Source organism: Misgurnus anguillicaudatus, unplaced genomic scaffold (genome assembly GCF_027580225.2).
Source record: "Misgurnus anguillicaudatus unplaced genomic scaffold, ASM2758022v2 HiC_scaffold_28, whole genome shotgun sequence".
NCBI classification, from domain to species: domain Eukaryota; kingdom Metazoa; phylum Chordata; class Actinopteri; order Cypriniformes; family Cobitidae; genus Misgurnus; species Misgurnus anguillicaudatus.
This window is the reverse complement of record NW_027395278.1, coordinates 6,317,550-6,339,641: the sequence shown is the minus strand read 5'-3', so window position 1 is coordinate 6,339,641 and position 22,092 is coordinate 6,317,550. Positions and strand designations below refer to the sequence as shown.

General features: G+C 43.0%; 1 protein-coding gene and 1 long non-coding RNA gene across 2 annotated transcripts in view; one reads left to right on the top strand and one right to left on the bottom strand.

The window, feature by feature from the left end:
• The first annotated feature begins 4,324 nt into the window (after positions 1–4,324).
• LOC141362597 (uncharacterized) lies at positions 4,325–5,987 on the top strand. Its single transcript, XR_012368324.1, has 2 exons — positions 4,325–5,323; positions 5,811–5,987. It is a non-coding gene; the product is annotated as an uncharacterized lncRNA (long non-coding RNA).
• A 792-nt stretch (positions 5,988–6,779) lies between these two features.
• Positions 6,780–22,092, bottom strand: part of LOC129418004 (calpain-1 catalytic subunit) — a 47,030-nt gene continuing 31,717 nt past the window's right edge. Inside the window, exons 11-13 of the mRNA XM_073864730.1 lie at positions 7,977–8,143; positions 7,815–7,826; positions 6,780–7,662 (exon numbers count right to left, since the gene is read on the bottom strand). Coding sequence (XP_073720831.1) covers positions 7,426–7,662; positions 7,815–7,826; positions 7,977–8,143 — 416 coding nt within the window. The 3' untranslated portion in view covers positions 6,780–7,425. The remainder of the gene's footprint in view (positions 7,663–7,814; positions 7,827–7,976; positions 8,144–22,092) is intronic.

The window sequence follows — 22,092 nt, the reverse complement described above, 5'->3', positions numbered from 1 at the left end:
CCACGCCCCTTCTAAACTTCCACCTCGAGGAGGTCCCCAAAACCAACCCAATGACCAGACAACAACGAGTACAGGTAAGTATAAAAATATTCTTTATTTATTTAAATAGTTAAAATATACGGGGACTTGGGGAAAGGGGAATTAAAACTAAAATCAGAATCTGTCCTCCAGGGGGCCACGGCTGAATGGAAGACGGAGGGTAAGGGGAGGGGATTTTGCGTCGGGGAACTGGCTCCCGCCTCTGGTTCCCTCTACCCGTGGCGCGCTCCTCTTCCTTCCTGGAGGCAGAATAAAATCACAGTGAGTGTGGGTATGGACTTTTCTGATCAGTGTACCTTTCTGCAGCGCACAGCGTTTCGCCGCCTATCTCCCACAGTTCCTTACTCGTTGACTCACTCTTCTTCTTTATTCTCTCTCTCTTCACAGACTCTGCTGGGACACAGGGACACAGTGAATCGGCTCCAAGGCTTTTCTCTCACCTCTGGGCTGGTTACAGCTTCTAGGTAGGTATGGCTCTTTCCACTGCTCACTATCTCAGTGCTCACGCTGGCTCTCTTTCTCTCCACAGACGACTGCTGGGATGCAAGGACACAGTGAATCGAGTTCTAGGTTTTCTCTCACCTCTGCGCTGATTACAGCTTCTAGGTAGATATGGCTCTTTCCACAGCTCAATATCTCAGTGCTCACGCTGGCTCTCTTTCTCTCCACAGACGACTGCTGGGATACAAGGACACAGTGAATCGAGTTCTAGGTTTTCTCTCACCTCTGCGCTGATTACAGCTTCTAGGTAGGTATGGCTCTTTCCACAGCTTAATATCTCAGTGCTCACGCTGGCTCTCCTTCTCTCCACAGACGACTGCTGGGATACAAGGACACAGTGAATCGAGTTCTAGGTTTTCTCTCACCTCTGCGCTGATTACAGCTTCTAGGTAGGTATGGCTCTCTCCACAGCTCAATATCTCAGTGCTCGCGCTGGCTCTCTTTCTCTCCACAGACGACTGCTGGGATACAAGGACACAGTGAATCGATTTCTAGGTTTTCTCTCACCTCTGTGCTGGTTACAGCTTCTAGGTAGGTACGGCTCTCTCCACAGCTCAATCTCTCAGTGCTCACGCTGGCTCTCTTTCTCTCCACAGACGACTGCTGGGATACAAGGGCACAGTGAATCGATTTCTAGATTTTCTCTCACCTCTGTGCTGGTTACAGCTTCTAGGTAGGCATGACTCTCTCCACAGCTCAATATCTTACAGACGGCTACGGGTGGCGGGCTTAACGCTGGCTGGCTATGCAATGCGTCGATTGGACAGTAGTTTACAATGGGACGCCGGGGACCAAGACCCACTCGGCGAACTTGTTGGTTGACGGAGGGGCAAGGACGTCACGCCGGCACACCGGGTCGAGCGCTGCCCTTTCCTCGAGACACGTTGGTCAATCGAAAACCGGACCGGGGCGCCCTTTCGTCGAGACCTCGGGCCGGCAGATCTCGTTCGCCTCTACTCTGTAGTGATGAAAAAGACACAGGTAAAGTAACAACAGTAAATGTAGTACTCACGCACACCGCCAATCGCACAATTCTTCACCGCCACTCTATAATACTGTCAGACTGAAGCACACTACAGCATAATCGTACAGATGTTCTCTAGCGCCGTTTTTCCTCTTCGTCGTCCCGGGACGAGTGACTGAAGGCAGGGTTACGTCAGACAAGACACAGCACTCTCACTGCAATACACAGCATTACACAGCACCACTTCAAGTGAAAAGATCTACATCCAAAAGACTCACCCACCACGCTCAGTGCACACAATGACACCCGCCTTCTTCCACTTTGCTCTGGGCGAGAATAGGGAGATGGTAGACGGCCTAGCGTTTGTTTATTGTCGTCACTGTAGCTGCTTACACAAAAACCCTTCGGCTCACCCACCACGCTGGTACAGGGGTAGGGCCACTCGTTCTCTCTTGAAAAACACTCCAAACGATTGCATAAATCAACTGCATATAAAACACCTACTTCAAGAGATGTAGTTACTCACAACTTCTGTCTCCCTTCGTCCTAGGTTGACTTCACGCTGTAATAACTCCAGATGCATAAACGAGGTGTTTTCCAGCCACCAACACCACTCTTCCACAGGTGCGTACTCACAACAGTAAGTTTTCCTCTTCCTCCGTTTCTCTCATCCAACGTTAGTATTCGTCTAATATTCCACCTATAAGGTCGTCGATATCTTCCTTTGCATAGATCTGTAATCCAAGCAAGAGAGAGAGAGAGCAATACAGCGATCCAAACAGCGTATCCGGCGAGCCCAACTCGGCGCTACGATACACAACAACACACCGTAACAACAACCACCAAGGCTGTGATTTACGTTGTTCTAAAATACTCTCCTGGTGTCGCTTTCGTCCAATCACCCGGCGCTCCTCTTAATAACTGCCAGCTGTGTATGATTTGGCTGATTTCAGCGTTCGCGACGCTACCGGATGTTTCTCTTACCGGTCCGGGTGGAAACATCCGGGCGGAACCAAACTTTCCCAATTTTTGGTTCCGCCTAAAAGATCGTCACTCCTGTGACATCTATGCTGGGCCGTTTGGAATTCCCCCTCCATTTGTGTGTGTGTGTACGTGTGCGCGCACACATTTAAGGGCACTCAAAAGTGGACACACGGAGAGACGCGTTTCAAAAAGCAAGCGAACATAAAATCTTTCTGTTCTTGACAGGGTGCATACAAACAAAATGATCTCCAAAGTATTCCTTTTCTAATAAAAACTTGTTTATTTCTTAAGTTTATGTATAGATTAGAGTCAAAAACCAGATCCAAGCTTCTCTTAATGAGACAGTAACCTCAAACTTCCGTCGAAATTAATGCGCCCGAGGTCAAAGTGCTGCAAATTAAGTGCTCTTTCGCCATACAATAAGTTCTTAGTTTTTTATCCGCTTAAAAAAATCGCTACATTTTATTTTGTGCCACCATACTTACTCGTGTAACAGTCTTTAAATAGGGAAAACATAAAAACAGGGCCACCGATTGCTATAGGCGGACTAGTCGGTTGCCTAGGGCTACAAATGTGTTGGGGGCACCTGGGGGCCCTTTGGTGGGAGGGGAGTTGCGTTATGTTAGGCAAGTGCTCAGCTGCTGGTGTGTTGATCTAAAATGAAGCGGTCTACTAAACCCTCTGGTGCACAGGGACAAAAACGGAGAAAGGAAGAAGAAAGCCCCGGTAACGTTTAGTCTTCTAATCAGCGCTGTGACGGATCACAGTTGATCCGTGATCCAAACGTTCGGCTCGCATATGCGATTCACAGATTAATATGCAAGTTTAAATTGGAAAAAAGTTTATCATTTACACGTTTCAAAGGCATGAAAATGTTAACATTCAAGTGATTTTTAAACAATTTAACCATAAAAAGGTGCTAAAGTGAGACTTTATTTCTTAAGTTAGAAAACCTAAAACCAGATCCAAGCTTCTCTTAATGAGACAGTAACCTCAAATACATTAACCTACTTAGGTCTGTGTCATTGATGTTAATCAAACAACCCAAGACAAAGAGAAAATCACTTCTGTAGCTCAAAAAAATAATCATTATATTTAATTTATACAATAAAGACGGTGTTTTATTAATTTGATTTGATTTCTGCAACTAATGCTAATTTTAGACCTTACTTAATGTGCAACTTTCTTTTTTTATAAATGTTTGTAATTTTTTTTACATTATTTGTAGCATTTTTGTATGTGTAATTTATTAGAGTGTATCATTAGTCATAATTTGCTTGTTGGAGTGAATTTTTTTTACTGGGGGGGGCAAAACTCAATCTCGCCTAGGGCAATCAAAGGACTAGAGCCGCCCCTGCATGGAAGTGAAAAAAGATAGGTATGTATTAATTTGTCTAAGTTGATATAAAATAGTTTTCTTTAAATGCCATGGTTAGTGAATACTATAAACCACTTTTCAGTAATCTACTGCCCTCTTCTGTAAAGTAACATTACGCACAGCAGAAAAAAAGGAAAACTACCATCTTGGTACAGATATGTATTTAAGGTACAAAAGTGTACTTTTTTATAAGGTACCACCCAGAGACAAATTTTGTACTTTCTTGTACCTTTTTTCTGAGAGTGCAGTGTTATTATCGGGGCAGTTACCATATGCAACAACAAGCTTTTCAACAACATGCAGTTAATTATTCTGAGTCTGTTTCTGCATATGTATAAAATCTGTCAGCTTTCTAACAGTTTTTAATGTTTTGCCACATTGGTTTTAGGCTACCGACACATTCTGAACACCGTAACTGTTATTGAAGCGTCCTGTCTGGATATATTTTTGCCTGGTACACTGTAAAAAATCCAATTAATGAAATGTTGGAAGGGCAAAAATATATAAGTTAAACCAATTTTCTTGTTTGGGCTTAGTTGAGTAGACATATTATTTTAAGTCTAGATAAATCTGTGTTTAAAACATTAAGTGAATGGTTATTTTCAAATTCAGTCAACATTCAGAATGGCTAGTGTTGACTGAACTAATTAAGACAAATCTGGTCAATATGTGGACTTATGACAGCTATGTTTCCTGACAACAAAATGCTCATAATATTACTGTTATTTGGTAACAAAATGTAATTTTAAGAGTTGTTCAGGCGTGAATGTATGTGCTTTATGTTTAAATATGCGGTCGGTTAATATAGATAGCGTCTATTTAAAAATGTGCTCGGACACTTTCGGACGGAGATGAGCTCCAGAAGAGCTCCAGAAAATCACAGACACTTAAGCGCTCACACCCCGCCCAGCGCAGCCTCACCTCGGCAAGCCCATCAGAAATCGACTGCTGGCTCTGATATCTCTGTGGCGTTTAAACATGCGATTTAATTCATTTTAATTTCTTATACTTAATAATAAAAGGTTTACCGGTATGTTTTAAATCATATTTTAGGATTGCACTTAAATGATATCGCTGTTGAATGATATTTCATATCTTTCACATTCGTTATAATCGGACTGCGTACTGCCTGCGAATTTGAACTTCAGAGCTGAAGGTGCGAGTGGAGAAATAGTCCCAATATCATAACAATCTTAAAACTTCTAAATATACCCGTGTGTGTACCCGTGTGCGTGCGTGTGTGCGCGCGCGCGTCCTCGCGCGTGTGCATGTATGTATGTATGTATGTATGTATGGGCGTGCGTCTGTGTATTTTGAATTTAAAATGTTTTAACTCGGAAGGATCTGGATCACAGGTCATTTCATCTGAGATCAATCCGCACGCAACAGCTGGAATCACTTACTGTTTCACACAAGGAAGGACACACAAGTCAGCCGTTTCCTCAAGTTCACGTCAGGTAAGTGTTTGTAATTAAATGTTAATTTTAGAATATATTAATTGGCAAAGACGCAAATACTCGACGTTTTTGTAATTATATTTTTGTAAAGATATATTAGAAGTGTGTTATGTTATGTGACCGAAGTAAAGTGGAGCTATTTTAGTTAAGATAAAAAGCCTGGATATAGGGTTGGTTTACCGGAGTTTAGAACTCGGTCTTTATTATAATTGGGACATTTTTACAAACAAACCTTATATAATACAATACTGGCGTGCATTTTGAGATAAAACAATAGCACTCATATGTTAAGAGATGTCAGTAAGTTATTTTAGTCAGTGAAAAGCCCTGTCCGAGAAAACCGCCCAATAGTGTTTAATTATGTGTGATGATGTCTGAGGGAAATTTGGCCTAACATTAACGTTATTTAGGGAATAAAGTCTTTCACCGTCAAGCTTTATTATATTAAACATGTATTTATGTATGTTTGTGTGTTTATATTCCTCAGAGGGATACATAGCGAGACAGTCTCCGCTTGGACTGGCTGAGGAAAGTCTCCTAAATGGCCCTGGAGATGTTCTGACTGACTTTGGAGGCTTTTTGGACTGTTTTATGCCCTCTATTTTAAGACTTAATTCTGTATGTTCAGTCTGTATGATAAGTGAATAAAAAGCTTTTGTTTTTATGTGACTGAAGTTAATTATTTTGTTTACAACACCAGCATAAATTATTTGATAAATAATTTAAAAATGTTATTAAAAAAATCCCAAATAATAAATATTAATTGAAGTAACACATAAAACATTGAGTGAATACTTAAATTTTAATTGACAGAGTCTTTGCTGTAAGTTTTTAAAGATTCAACTGATTAAAACATTTTAGTTGAATGAACTATAAAGCTAATTGAGCCAACATACTTTTTTATTTTTGAGTCAAATTTGGGCCAACTAAAAAACATCAATCCAGGAAACACTTTGGAGACAGAAATTGAGTGAACGTAAAATTTCTGTGGAACTAGTTACTAAAAAATAATTCATTGAGCCAACAATTTATTTTTTACAGTGTATGGAAACTGCACAGGCATGAAATGTTTGCTGTAAGTTGTGAAATGCACACGGTTCACACGCTCATTTGTGCCTAGAGCACAAAACCAGAAACAAGTCTAGAAAATCTGTTAAGGTTCCAGATAACCAAGATAATGTCCTCTTTACAATGATGTGTTAAACACTTAAAGATAAAGAACTGTTAGGTTTCATGTACCTGAACTCAACTCATGAACTAGCAAAGAGTGGTGCTAGCAACCCTAAGGTCATGAATTCCTGGGAATGCACATACTGTAAAATGCCTAAATGCAAGTTCAGGTAAGTCTATGCCATAAGCATAAATGTAAATATCTCCCAGAAATTAATGTGAGGATTGGAGTATACAGAAATATCTTTTGTGACACTAAAATCAACAAGTACTTTGTTAAAACATTTTTTTTTATTAATGTACACAGTTTTCCAAGTTACTTTTGTTAGCACATGCTGATAGGAGTAAAATTGCATAAAAAATGTTAACTACTGAATACACTCCCAAGCTAAACACAAACCTACAGCATGAGTTTAATAGAACTTAAATCAACTGACTGAAAACAGTTTCACAAATGCAGATATAAGTAAAGTATAACAAAAGGAGACAATCATATACATTAAAGGACCATCACAATTTGGTTTGGATACATTTTGAGTGGTTAAAGATCTTGGAGTGCACAAAATAAAGGCTGGGTTATTTTCAACGCAGCATTGGTTCAAAAAGGGGCGAACCCCGCTGTTGGGTAAAATTTACCAGAAAATGTTTCTATTTGACCTAACACTGGTTTAAAAAATACAATCATGGTTGTTTATAAACAGCATAGCACTTAACACTGGGTTTTCCCATCTCTTATATACTATAAATTCTAATGTTTCACAGTAGCAATTATATTTCAGGTTAAAATGCATGTGAATGTATGTGTTGCAAGTGGACATGACAACTTGCCAAATTGATAAAAAAAATCTTACTTATAACTATAAATGTCGGATGGCTCTAAGTGGGTGGTCCTAGTCATTTAATGCTACATAAAGCACAACACTTTGCCTCAGTCAAACATCTGTCATCCCACGTTTCCCAGTTCTCTTATGAGATTCAATTTTTGAGTAAACGGACAGAATGAATTTCGCATTTTCATTAGGCTTGTTAGTGGATGGTATGATGATATACGCCCCTGGTTTAAGTTTGAAGAAACTCATCACTTCTCTTGCTTTGACGATCCCAGTATCTGCCACAGGTTTTCTTTGATTAAAGAACTTGGCTGGGAAATTTCCTATTTCATCTTTCAGCTAAAAGAGAATGAAATAAAACCTGTATTCAAGCAACCTGTTATATGAATACTATGCAACAAAGTATATTCAAAAAACAAAATAATAATAAATATTGTACTCTCATCAGAATAATAGTATTTAATGAGTAGTTTTGATTTATATTTACTTGCCTTCGGTGGTATCTGTAAAAGTAGAAACAATAAATTCAGAAATAAGAATAATTATACATTTTTTATATATATGAAATATATATATTATGAAATATTTTAAAATTAAAACTGTATTCTGTGACATTTACAGATTGTGTAGACTGTTTTTTTGTTAATACTGACCGCAAAAACATAGAAGCCAATTGAGCGTTCAGAAGCAAGACTTCTGTTTCTCTTTTCATTGATTTGCATGAGGGACACCAGTATGTTTTCAGGGTACTGCCCACCAGCACATTCCTCATCAAGCTCTTCAATCCTCACCCGAAATTGTGGGTTTGTCCAGAAGGTATCTGCAAAACATTCAATGAGTTAAAACAGAGGTATACAGACACACAAGTTTAATAAAATAATAATATAATTTATTATAATAATTTTATCTGTCCCGAAGTACTGATCCCACGAAAATATGTGCATATAAGTTGGATAATTTGTATAAAATTTTTACAAATTGAATCATACAAATAAGCATGTTTATTATAAAAAAACAGCCCTGACCCTGCCACTAACCCCAAAGTCACAGAGGTGAAAGCAAATCATACAAAAGTGGTCATAAAAGTTTATACGAATTGACAAAATACGTCTATCACTTTAAAAAATGCAGCATGAAGTTTAAGCAACATAATTATTCAAGTCAATTTAACCTCCTTTTAAAGTTTTACTAAGTTAGCATAACTTAGAAAAACAAGTAGAAACTGTTTAACTTAATTTGTTAAGTTAAAGTAACAAACAAATATTGTGATATCATTTTTACAGTGTATGGATTGTCATGAGATTCTGTTTAAACTACAGATGGCAATAAATAATATTTTTGATTTTTTTTTTCCATGGTATGTAATTTAAGTTAAGGCACAATGAACAAAACATTTAATATTTGACAACTGTTAAAAAATGGCAACCACAGAGGCATTACCCTTCTCTCCATCCCCAGCTTTACCAGGATCTTGCTTAATCATGCTTTCCCAGGCATTAGAAGCAGCAGCCGTCCCCAGCAGGCCAGCTTCATGCCTTATTGCTCTACAATAGACTAAATCTCCGCCGTTCGCTTGCTTATAGAGAAGACCTATGAATTCCGTAAAGATCACCATCTTTACATCGGGTTCATAGATCTGAAGGCTGCCTTTGATACCGTCTGCCACACTTCATTGTGGAGTATCCTACACGCCCTTGGAGTACCACCCAAGATCATTGCCCTGTTCAAGCTGCTTTACAGCAATGCTCAAATGTGTCCGCATCAACGGCAGAGATTCAGACTGGTTTCCCGTCTCCAGTGGCCGCACCTGACCTCTTCAACTGCATCATTGACCATCTGATGTCCAGGGTTTGGGAGCGGGTCCTCGGAGTGTCCTTCGACAGTTACCACCTGACTGACCTGGAGTATGCTGATGACATCATCCTGCTCAGCACGTCCTACACCCAACTCAGAGACGCTCTGGGCATATACAGTGAAGAGGCGGAGAAGCTCCGCCTCCAGGTGAGCTGGACGAAATCCAAGTTCATGTCCGCATCCACCTTCCCTCCGGCCCGGCAATGACAAAAACTTTGTGTATCTGGGATCCATAGTGACAGAAAACGGGGACCTAAAACCAGAGATTACCTGCATAAGAGGCCTGGCTGTGTCAGCTCTGCTATCTCTCTGGAAACCACTCTGGTGGCACCAGACTATCTCACACAAGACGAAGCTCCGGATTTACAACTCAGCAGTACCCTCCATCCTGCTTTATGGCTCGGAGACTTGGCCCTTAAACAAGACACTGGCTGCAAGATTATTCTGGCTCTCAGAACCATCGAGAACATTAGGTGGCCCCAGTGGGTTTCCAATCAAATGCTAGAGCCCGCACGTGCCAGTCCAAAGTGTCACGGAGTGACTTTTAGGGCGGAACCAAAGGTGAGAGGAAAAGTTCCACCCGGACCGAATACCGCAAACACCGTCTCTTCCGGGTAACCCTGGGCAACCTAAATCAGGCCGAATTCACAGCAGGTGAGAGGAATGACGTGGCAATTGCTGACTGGGCGTCTCCGTGGATGTATAGGGTACAAAAGGAGCAGTGGAGATGTAGAAGTCACGCATGTTGATGGGGAAGAAGCGCCGCGGGCGAAGCGGTGAGTCAAACACCCGGAAGTAAACAGGACGAGTGAGGCTCTGGATGATTTTTGCTGCGTGCTTTGAAGGATGGGAAGCAGATGAGTAAACGGGGTGAGCAACGTGAATGTTAAGAAGGAAACATACTTACCTTTGTGTGTGTTGTGTTAAAGACACGGAGAAGGAAACCGGCCAGGGTGAAGTCACGGTGGAATTGTGGAGCATCCGGTAAGCAAGCTGTGGAGAGAGTGAGACGAGTATCAACACAGACTGTGAGTACAACGGATCTTGATGCTTGCTATTTCTTTTGTTTGGACATTATTGTTGCAAAGTACGACTGCTGTCTAAAACTGCCCCACCATGTATGAGGACATCAGTGGAGGAGTTGAAGTGACAGAGTGAAACCCTGTGGTCTTGCGGGCCTAACCTGACCATCGAATATTGTGTGTGTACAGTAAATCCAAGTTTTCCCTCAGGTCTGGGGAGCCCCTGTCAGAACGAGTGAGAGCTGCTGCCACCAGTAATCGCCCAAGCCTTACGACTACCCACTGCCATCTGTGGCCCAGAGGAAACGGAGGTGTATGAGTTCATCGTGGAGGTACTGTACAGAGCTAAGCTAATCTATCCTGTATGTACTGAAAGCCCAAAGTAGGAAAATATCACGACGACCGATACTTACCTACACTCAGAGCTAACGCTAACGCACCCTGTATGATCTGAAAAGCCTAAAAGTAGGAAGCTATAACGGAGCCTAGAGTGAAAGATTATAGTAACAAACGATACTTACCTGTACCCAGAGCTAAAGCTAACTCATCTTGCACATTTTGAGAGCCTAGAGTGGAAGAATACGGCGACGAACGATACTTACCTGTACCCAGAGCTAAAGCTAACTCACCCTGTGTTGACAGAGACCTAGAGTGGAGGAATACACCAACGATCCTCGCTACTTACCTGTCCATGTTCATCCATCTCGGGTATCTAGAAGGCTCCATGTAGAAGGGAAAGTACGACAACCAATACTCAACACAACCTTGAGTAGGAGAATGAGGCCACTAGAGACGGGCCCGAGGACACTTAGTGCACAGTGGATCCAGGAAGTGCTGTTCACCTATTCCCCAAAAATTCATAGTGTGTTTATTCTGCCTTCAGGAAGAAGAGAAGAGCGCCACGGGAGCAACAACAAAATCGCAGGAGGTGTGACCGGGACAAAGGAGCTCCGTCCTGTCCTTTCCCTGTGGGCACTTACCCTTGCTGGCTGGTCATTGGGGTACTTTTGGGACCTCCTCGAGGTGGAACCTAGGAAGGGGCGTGACTCACAAAGTCTGTGGTCCGCTCTGACGTGTGACAAAAGCATCCTCCCTGGCCGCACAACGTCGCACCCGCTGGCTCGGCCATGTCCTCCACCTCCCTTCTGACCATCCAATGAGAGCTATTCTCCAGTTTGATCCGAGGGCCGCAGGCTGGAGACGACCACAAGGTAAACCCCGCACCCGATGGCTTGACGTCCTTGTGGGTGACCTCCAACAACAAGGAGTTGCTGTAGAGCAGTAATTCCCAACACCGGTGCCAGTCCGTGGACTCGTTGGTACCGGGCCTTGAAATATTCCCAGAATATTCCCAGAATTATATTTTTATAATAATAATAAATGCTATGACATGTCATGTTATTTAATCCAAACAATAAGCAATAAGTAAATTAAAATGTGTTTCTTTGAGCACCTTGCGCCTTGCTTAGCAACGTCGTATCTGAACGGACAATAAAAAAAGTGTGGTGCACCTGAAGTGACAGAGAAGTATGTGGAGAGATGAGCGGGCCTCAGCAAACGTCAATGGCTAATTTCATTAGTTGATACATTGCCACCTGACCTCACTGTCTGATGAGTTTGAGCGTTATTTTCCATCTGAAAAAGACCCAAGGAAAAGCAAAGTATGGATGCGCAACCCATTCCAAGGTAAATATTTTCACATTACATATTCATATAAGCCCGTCCCCAAAGTATATTTTCTATTTAATTTTCAATTTAACAAAATAATAATTTCAGTAAATGCAGATTTTTCAAACAATGATAGGCTACTTTTTATATTTAATTAATTTAAATATATTATTTTTACTGTTGTGGACCCGCTCTTCCTGGAACAATGTGCTGAAAATAACAAATACCAATAAATTCCCAACAATTTAGTAATAAAATAGTTTTATCATCGTTATTATTAGCTGTGCTTGTTGTTTGAGCTGTGCGCGTTGAATAGATACCGGTAAACTTGAGCATAGCGCTTAACGCAAAGAAATGTATCCTGACCTAGATGATATTAATCAGATATATACAAAATAAACAAAACATTACAAATTATATCTGCACAAAATTAAGAGAATGCACAAGTGAATTCAAACCAAGTTATGTGCCATTCAGAATGCTCATGTTGTGGACGCGCTCTTTCTGGAGCAACGCGACACGGCAACTAAACCAAAATAATTCACAATGTTTTATTACAATATTGTTCTCTTTATAATGTTATTTAATACAATAGTCATTATTTGTCGTGCAGTGCCGTCTGTAGATAATGACGTGTCGCTGTACTGTGTGATAGTAGTATTGAAGTGGATAGTAAAGCTGACTCAACTGATCTCCGTCTCTTGTCTCCTCATTTACTAGACTCCACATTGGTGACCCCGACGCTAGTTGAACATGACTGAATTATGTCACACAACGACGGTGGTGAAAACGCCGCGGCGCCGGCCGCTGCTAGCGGCGCGGCTAATGTCGGCGCTATCTACGCAGCCACCATTAAGTTACCGGACTTTTGGCAGCATAATCCACGGCCGTGGTTTCAGCACATCGAGGCAAAGTTCCAGCTGAGAGGAATAACACAAGACGTTACGAAGTATTTCCATGTGGTAGCAGCCTTAGATGCCTCGACGACGGCTAGGGCTATGGCGCTGTTAGAGGCTCCGCCAGCTGACGGCAAGTACGACGCACTGAAAGCATTCCTGTTGAGCCTGTTTGAACTTTCGGAACTAGAGAAGGCAGACCGCCTGCTGTCCCTGAACGGCCTGGACGACAGCAAGCCATCTGAGTTAATGGAGCGGATGCTGGCGGTGCTGGGCGGGGCGGATCCCTCGTTCCTTTTCGCCCACATTTTCCTGCTGCAGCTTCCATCACCCGTGCGCACTGCACTGGCTAGTTCCCCCCTCACTTCCTCCAAAGACTACCGAGCGCTGGCTGTGGAGGCAGACAGGATTTTCCTCGCCAACCGGCAGCAGTTTGTCCATGCACTGCTGCCCACCCAGCGCACGTCTGCCACGTCTGTTCCATCCTCGGAGGATGACCCAGACACTGCAGCTGCAGTGACGGCCCGCCGACAGCGTGAGGACGGGTGGTGTTATTACCATTCCAGGTTTGGGGCCAAAGCTAAGCAGTGTCGTCAGCCTTGCAGTTTTGTAGCCCAGGGAAAAGCCAGGGCCGGCGCTCATTAGCAGCTATGAGTGCTGGCCGTGACTGCAAGCTGTTATACATCACTGACACCTTGTCCGGCCGGCGGCTGCTGGTCGATTCTGGGGCTCAGCGCAGCATCCTGCCGGCGAAGCCGGTGGACACCATAGCTGATGGGCATGGCCCCCCGATGGACGCCGCCAACGGCACACCCATTCGTACCTATGGCACAAGACATGTGGAAATGTGTTTCGGTGGGCGCCGTTTTGGCTGGGACTTTGTCATGGCCGCTGTGTCTACGTCGCTCCTGGGAGCGGATTTTCTCTGTGCGTATAGACTGTTGGTGGATGTTACAAACTGCCGCATGATCGACGCCCTCTCTTTTGCTTCGTACCCCTGCACGCTGGGAGGGACAGGGGCGCTTTTTCTGTCGAACACGCTGGCCAATGGGGACCTGTATCAACGCCTGCTCGCTGAGTTCCCTGCCATCACCACGCCCACGTTTTCATCGGCAATGGCTAAGCATGGCGTGGAGCACTACATCACTAGCACTACATCACCAGTCTACGCACGAGCCGGCGCCTCGACTCTGCCAAGCTGCCGATCGCCAGGGAGGAGTTTGCCACCATGGAGCACCTCGGCATCGTGTGCCGCTCCAACAGCCCGTGGGCTTCCCCCCTGCACATGGTGACCAAGGCTGATGGCGGTTGGCGTCCCTGTGGAGATTTCCGTCGCCTGAACTATGCCACCACACCCGACCGGCCCAGTGCCGTACATACAGAACTTCTCCGCCCATCTAGCCGGCGCCACCATTTTCTCAAAGGTGGACCTGGTGCGCGGTTACCCCCAGGTGCCTGTCCACCCGCAGGATGTCCCCAAGACAGCAGTCATCACACCCTTTGGCCTTTTCGAATTCCTACGGATGCCTTTCGGCCTCAAGGGGGCTGCACAGACTTTTCAGCGGCTCATGGACTCGGTGCTGCGAGATATGCCATTTATATTTGTTTATTTGGATGACATTTTAGTGGCCAGTGCATCCGTAGACGACCATCTGATGCATCTTCGGCAGCTGTTCGGTCGGCTCAGTGAGCATGGCCTCATTATCAACCCGGCCAAGTGCAAGTTTGGCCGGTCGTCCATCACTTTCCTCAGCCACCACGTCACCCAGCAAGGGGCAGTTCCCCTCCCTGCCAAGGTGGAGGCTGTCGCCAGTTTTCCACGCCCACGCACGGTGAAGTCCCTGCAGGAGTTCCTGGGCATGGTGAACTTCTACAACCCTTTCCTCCCCCGTGCGGCCCAGCTCATGCGTCCATTGTACCATGCCTTGCGGGGTAGGAGATCGGCAGACATGTTGGATTGGTCCCCAGAGATGACTGATGCGTTTGATGGTGCTAAAGCTGCGCTGGCCAACGCTGCTTTGTTGGCGCACCTGTCTCCGAGCGCCCCAGTTGCTCTAACTACGGATGCCTCTGATTATGCCATGGGGGCTGTGTGTGAGCAGTGGGTGAGTGGAGCCTGGCAGCCGCTGGCATTTTTCAGCAGGAAGCTCCGGGACAACGAGAGAAAGTACAGCACCTTCGACAGGGAGCTCCTGGGTCTTTTCCTCGCCACCCGTCATTTCCGTTTCCTGTTGGAGGGCTGGCGGTTCACAGCTTTCGTTGACCACAAGCCGCTGATGTTTGTGCCGCTCACACCGGGCTGTGTCTCGGAACATTGCAGACGCTTTTGTCCCCATTCCGACGTCTCATCATGGCCTTCCCCGGTCCTACGTGCCCAAGGATTTACCATCATCCAAGTATGTGTTCATCCGCCATGATGGCCATCGGACCCCGCTGCAGCCCCCATACGATGGGCCTTTTCGTGTCCTGGTGGGGGGGCCTAAGAACTTTGTTGTGGATATGGGGGCAGGCCTGAGCGGGTGGCTATTGACCGTCTCAAACCTGCTCATGTGGACATTGGCGAACCGCTTTAGCTGGCACTGCCCCCCCGGCGTGGGCGCCCACCTGCGGCAGCCTCCACCCCTGCCCCTAACCCTGTTCCTGCCCCGCCCTTTGCCCTTGGCCCCTCTGCTGTTAAGCGCAGCCGGTATGGCCGCCCAGTCCGCCCCCCTGTACATTGACTTTGTTTCAGGGACTGTTATGTGCTGGACAGTTCTATTTTGTTGTAGTGCATAGTGTCACATGTTCTATTTGGGGTACCTGTTCAGTCATTATGTGTGAATTCTGGGGGGGCCTGTGTAGCGACCCACAATTAAGACTGAAAGAGACATTCACCAAGGGACTGTACCTTTAAGGAAGGGGTGGTAGATAATGACGAGTTCCGGTTTTCGGTTGTGTGTTGATATCACTCGCTGTACTGTGTGGTAGTAGTATTGAAGTGGATAGTAAAGCTGAGTCAACGCATCTCCGTCTCTTGTCTCCTCATTTACTACACTCCACAATGGTGTAAAATGGTCCCAAACATAACTCCGGCACGCTCTGCGTTGTTTTGAGTGCGTATGTTTTTTTTTCACATTAAAATAGTTTTGTTCTCATTGGTCTGGTATTTTTTGTTAAAGGTTAAAGCTTAATCTCTAATTTAATACTTTTAAAAAGTATTGGCTGATTAGTGATTAGGCTGAACAAAAATTACTGTATGTTTGATATTGTATTCTTGAAACTGGCTCTTATTTTCATACAATTAGTCTTTGTTGTAACCTGTTGGTAAGTGAAAAAACTATGTTGCTGTTGAAGTGATTGTCTTTAGTGGTTCTGGAGAGATTTGACAGGTAAAACTGGTATTTTCATACAATTTGCCATTACTGGTAGTGAGTGAGTGCTGTGCAAGTTGCTTTTAAAGTAGACCTAATTGTATGGGAGAGAAGGGAAATATTTTGTGAACCGGTCTGAAAGTTTAAAAAGATTGATATATTCATACAAGTAGCCTTTGTTGCTATCTAGTTCATTATATGCATTTAAATGATAGGCTGTACTGTTTTTACACAGTGATATGTTTCAAACGATGCATCTTAAAATTGACAACTGGTCCCTGGATTTTTTTTATGAATGTACTGGTCCCTGGAACAAAAAAGGTTGGGAAACTTTTCAATTCAATTCAATTCAATTTTATTTATATAGCGCTTTTCACAATTGGTGATTGTTTCAAAGCAGCTTTACATTAATAGAAGCAGTGGAAAGTGCAGAAAAACGACAGATAGCACAACATAATACACGATAGCACAAGCAGCTAAATTTGATGCGGCTATGAATCAACATTATAAGCGTGCGTATTGCTAATGTAACGTAAAGAAGAGGGTGCTAAGTTAAGCCCAAGAGGGCTGCCTCCCCGGGTTGAAAAACCCCCTAGGAGAAAAAAACCCCAGGCTCAGCCGGGGAAGTAAAAAAAAGTCATAGGAGGGAAAAACCCTTGGGAGATATATTTATATATACATTGAAACGATTAAGGAGATTAGGCGGAGGTTAAGCGGGTTCTGCCGGTGGTCGTTGGTCATGCATCAGCTGGGCATCACGTTGAAGGTCTGCCGGTGGGTCAGAGGTGTGCCGACTTTCACATTTACCGGAACTGGGTCTGTTTGTCTCATTGTCCTCGGAGAGAAGGACGAGACATAAAGAAAGAAAAACAAAACCCAATTAGCGTAGGGGCCATTCATATGTATACACATGTACATATACACAAACATATATCCATATATATCGATATATATCCACACATATCTATATATACATATATACATACATACATACATACACATACACACACATACACACATATATATACATACATATACATATACATACACATATACATACATACATATACACACACATACACATATATACATATATATATATATATATATATATATATACATATACATATACACACATACACATACATACACACACATGTACACATACGTATTGAAGATACAACGTCATCCTAGTGAAAGACTCTGCACAGTTTGGTTTAGGGAGAACGAGAAAAATGCACGGGACGGCGAATGTTTTGGAAATGGGTGCAGTGACACCCTTTTAAGGACTGAAGTCCCGCCCCCGACTAGTGGGCTTAACACCACAAATCTATTCCCATCGTGCTTTATTGAAATCCGGACGAGCAAGGGAGTAAAGGGGAGACGGGGACGTGACTGCGCCAGCCATCTCCCTGATGCCTGTCTGGGCTTCACAGTACTCCCCTACTCGACTCAGAAACCTCAGGAGAAGGGCCGCGCAAGTGATAACATAATGCCATACATAACTTTCAATCACTCCTCTGCGCTTGGCAATTAATGGCCCGATTCGGGGATTTATTGGTGTAGTTTTGAAGTTTGGCCTTGTATTGTGGTTTGTATGTGCACAGAGTAGCGTTTCTTTTCCTTGTATGTAGCCTTTTCTATTTTATACGTGACATTTGTTTTTAAAAGTTTATGCCCGGCTCATGGTTTGCTGCACATATGTAAACGAGTAAGGAGAGATTAAACATTTTTCTTAAGAATATTAATAGCATTTACCATGCTTTGAAGTGTTGACGAAAATGAGGATTTAGTTTATTTATTTATTAGGTTGTTCAAGCTATCTATTGTGAGATGAGTACCATTAATAAAACAATTATGTGAATGCCTTGTTAAAGAGAAAAGTTTTAAGTCTAGATTTAAAGGTATCTATTGTGTCTGATTCTCGGACAACGGTTGGCAAATCATTCCAGAGCTTAGGGGCTAAGTAGGAAAAGGATCTTCCACCTTTAGACACTTTTGATATTTTAGGGATAACTAAGAGACCAGAATTTTGCGAACGCAGTGCACGTGATGGATTGTATTCTGATAGTAATTCTCTAAGATATGAGGGTGCTAGGCCATTTAAGGCTTTGTAGGTGATAAGTGATATTTTAAATTGTATGCGATAATTAACTGGTAGCCAGTGTAAAGATGCCAGAATTGGACTTATGTGGTCATGCTTCTTAGATCGAGTAAGCAGTCTTGCAGAAGCGTTTTGAACTAGCTGCAGCTTGTTTACCTGATTTGGATGGCATCCCCCAAGTAGCGAGTTACAATAGTCTATTATAGAGGTCATAAAAGCATGGATAAGCTTCTCTGCGTCAGATGTAGACAGCATGTGGCAAATTTTTGAGATATTTCTAAGATGGAAGAATGCTGTGCGGCAGACGTTGCCGATATGACTATCGAAGGATAAGTTGTTGTCGAACATCACACCTAAGTTCCTAACCGAGGAAGATGGCACCACAGTGCAGCCATCTGTGTGCAACTTGTAATCGGACATATTATGTTTGTAGCGATTCGGTTCAATAATAAGCATCTCTGTCTTATTGGAGTTGAGCTTAAGAAAGTTATGTGCCATCCAGTCACTAACATTGCTAATGCAATCTGCTAGCTTAGAAAACGTGTGGGTTTCGCTGGGATGTGAGGAGATGTAAAGCTGGGTATCATCCGCATAGCAGTGAAAATTTATGTTATGTTTCCTGATAATGTCTCCTAGGGGTAACATATATAACGAGAACAGGATAGGACCTAAAACTGATCCCTGCGGTACACCATATTTGACCAGGGAGTGATATGACTCTTCCTCATTTACATAAACAAAGTGATAGCGATTGGTTAGATACGACCTAAACCAGGCTAACGCCTGACCACTGATACCAACATAGTTTTCTAGTCTATTGAGTAAGATTGTGTGATCTATTGTGTCAAAGGCTGCGCTAAGGTCTAGTAATATAAGGATTGAGATTTCACCACGATCGGATGTTAACATGAGGTCATTTGTAACTCTAAGCAGCGCTGTCTCTGTGCTTTGGTGGGGCCTGAATCCTGATTGGAACTTTTCATACGTACTATTATTTGTCAAGAATGTGCGTAACTGGCTTGCCACTACCTTTTCTAATATTTTCGAAAGAAAAGGGAGATTTGAGATTGGTCTAAAGTTATTAAGCTCTCCCTGATCAAGCTGTGGTTTTTTAATCAGCGGTTTAATAACTGCTAGGTTGAAAGCTGTTGGAACGTATCCTATTTCTAGCGATGAGTTAAAGATTTGTAGTACCGGGGTTGACACTACAGGGAATACCTCTTTAAGTAGTTTTGTGGGAACGGGGTCTAATATACAGGACGATGATTTGGATGATGTGACTAGTTTAGAGAGCTCATCTATTGTAGTAGGTTTAAATGAATCAAGATGTTCATATGGTAATCTAGTGTTTAGTGGACTAATGGGTAGAGTGATGGCTGCTTGGGTAGTTACGATGTTTTCCCTAATAGCCGTAATTTTGTTAGAAAAGAAGTTCATAAAATCGTTACTATTGTGTTGAAGTTTACTATTGGTTTCTGTTTGTTCTTTGTTTCTTGTCAGTTTTGCGACTGTGCTAAAGAGGAAGCGAGGGTTGTTATGATTTTCTTTAATAAGCGTACTGAGATAGGTTGATCTGGCCGTTTTTATAGCCTGTCTGTAGTGTTTAACACTATCTGTCCATACCTCTAACTTTGTGCTTCTATAATTTCTTTCCATTTTTCTAGCTGCCTTTTTAAGAGCAGCGGTGTGATGGTCATACCATGGAGCTGGCGGTTTTTCTTTGATTTTCTTTTTTCGAATGGGAGCAACGGCATCCAGTATGTTAGAACAGACATTGTTCAGGTTTTCTATTACAGTATCTAGATCGTCACAGTTATCTGCTACATGTTTCATTTGGGACAGGTCTGGAATAGTGCTAATAAAGCTATCTTTAGTGGTGGAAATTATTGTTCTGGCTAGTCGGTAGGATGTTGTGGATTGAGTGATCCTATCTAGAAGTACAGTGTATGACACAAGGTAATGGTCAGAAACTGCATCACTCTGAGGTGATATTTCGATGTCATTAATATTGAGTCCGAGTGACAGAATTAAGTCTAATGTGTGCTTACGAGTATGCGTGGGCCCTGACACGTTTTGTTTAATACTGAGAGAATTTAGAACATCCATAAACGCACGTCCTAATGCATCTTTTGAGTTATCCACATGAATATTAAAATCACCAACGATAAGAGCTTTATCTACAGTGACTACAAGCTCAGACAGGAAATTTGCTATTTCTTTAAGGAAATCTGCATGGTGGCCCGGAGGTCTATAGATTGTAGCTAAGACAAAAGAAAGCTGTTTGTTGTTACGATCAGTTATTTCCATATTTAATAACATTAGTTCAAATGAATTAAATTTTAGTTCAGATTTTTGGTTAACTTTAAAAATGTTGTTGTATATTGTAGCTACACCGCCCCCTCTCCCCTTTAATCGAGGTTCTTGTTTATAATAATAGTCTTGTGGGGTGGATTCGTTTAAACTAATGTAGTCGTCTGCTTTAAGCCAGGTTTCTGTTAAACAGAGTGCATCTAAGTTTTGGTCATAAATTATTTCATTAACAATAGGTTCTTTATCGGTAAGCGATCTAATGTTAAGAAGGCCGAATTTTAACATTTGAGGTTCATCTGGTAATGTATTGTTTTCTAATTTTATGTTAATCAAATTTGTACATGATGTGGCAAGCGGTGCTCTGTATTTGCTTGTTCGGGGAACAGATACAGTTGAAATGTGTTGAGTTTCTGGTGAGATCGACTCGAAGTGCTGGGATATATGTGATCTTGACATATCATGCCAGCTGACAGACGGACGGTTAAGCTGATCCGTCTTTTTTCTGACCTGGGCCCTGGATAGTCAGACTATATCAGAATTAAGACTATTAATCAGATTTTTGGTAAGTATAGCACTTCCTTCTGATGTCGGATGAAGGCCATCTCGGGTTAGGAGGAATGGTCTCCCCCAGAAGTGTTTCCAATTGTCTATAAACCCTACATTATGCTGAGGGCACCACTTTGACATCCAGCCATTTAGAGACACTAATCTACTATGTGTTTCATCTCCCCGGTTGGCGGGGAGGGGACCAGAGCATATTACATTGTCTGACATTGTTTTTGCAATTTCACACATCTCCTTAATAGTATCTTTGGTGATTTCCGACTGTCGGAGTCTGGTGTCATTTGTGCCGGTGTGAATAACAATCTTAGAAAACTTCCGCTTAGCATTAGCCAGCACTTTAAGTTTGGATCTAATGTCAGACGTTCTGGCTCCCGGTATACAGTCGACTAGGGTGTTTGGTGCCTCAATGTTAGTGTTCCTGAGTATAGAATCTCCAATGACCAGGGCACTTTTAACAGGTGTTTCAGCTGATGTACTCTTTAGGGGATCGAATCTGTTAGAAATTATCGTAACGTTATGGGTCTTAGATGGACCCCGTATATGACTATGCCGTCTGACAGTCACCCAATTAGACCGTCGATTTGATTCTGATGTCGGAACCGAGCCATGTGTATTTTGATAAACACTATGCGCACTTGATACAGTATTTGTAGTGTTTACATTAGCATCTGATGTCGGAACCGAGCCATTAGTCTTTTCGCTCGATACAGTATTTACAACAGTAACATTAGCGGTTTTGCTATCCTCAACTAGCTTTCGGATGCGCGATTCTAGTTCAGCAACCTTCTCAGTTAATCTTAATACTTCAATACACCTAGTGCATGTAAACCCCTCTATGCTAACAGCAGAAGCTAAACTATACATGTGGCAAGTAGTACATGTTACAATAACAAGCGGAGTCTTACCGCTTTCATGCTGGGCGATGGAGTCTTCGTTTACCCGAGCGCGCTCCGCGGAGCTGCATCGCGTGGGGTGTTCGGTTGTGACACGCCTCCTTAGTC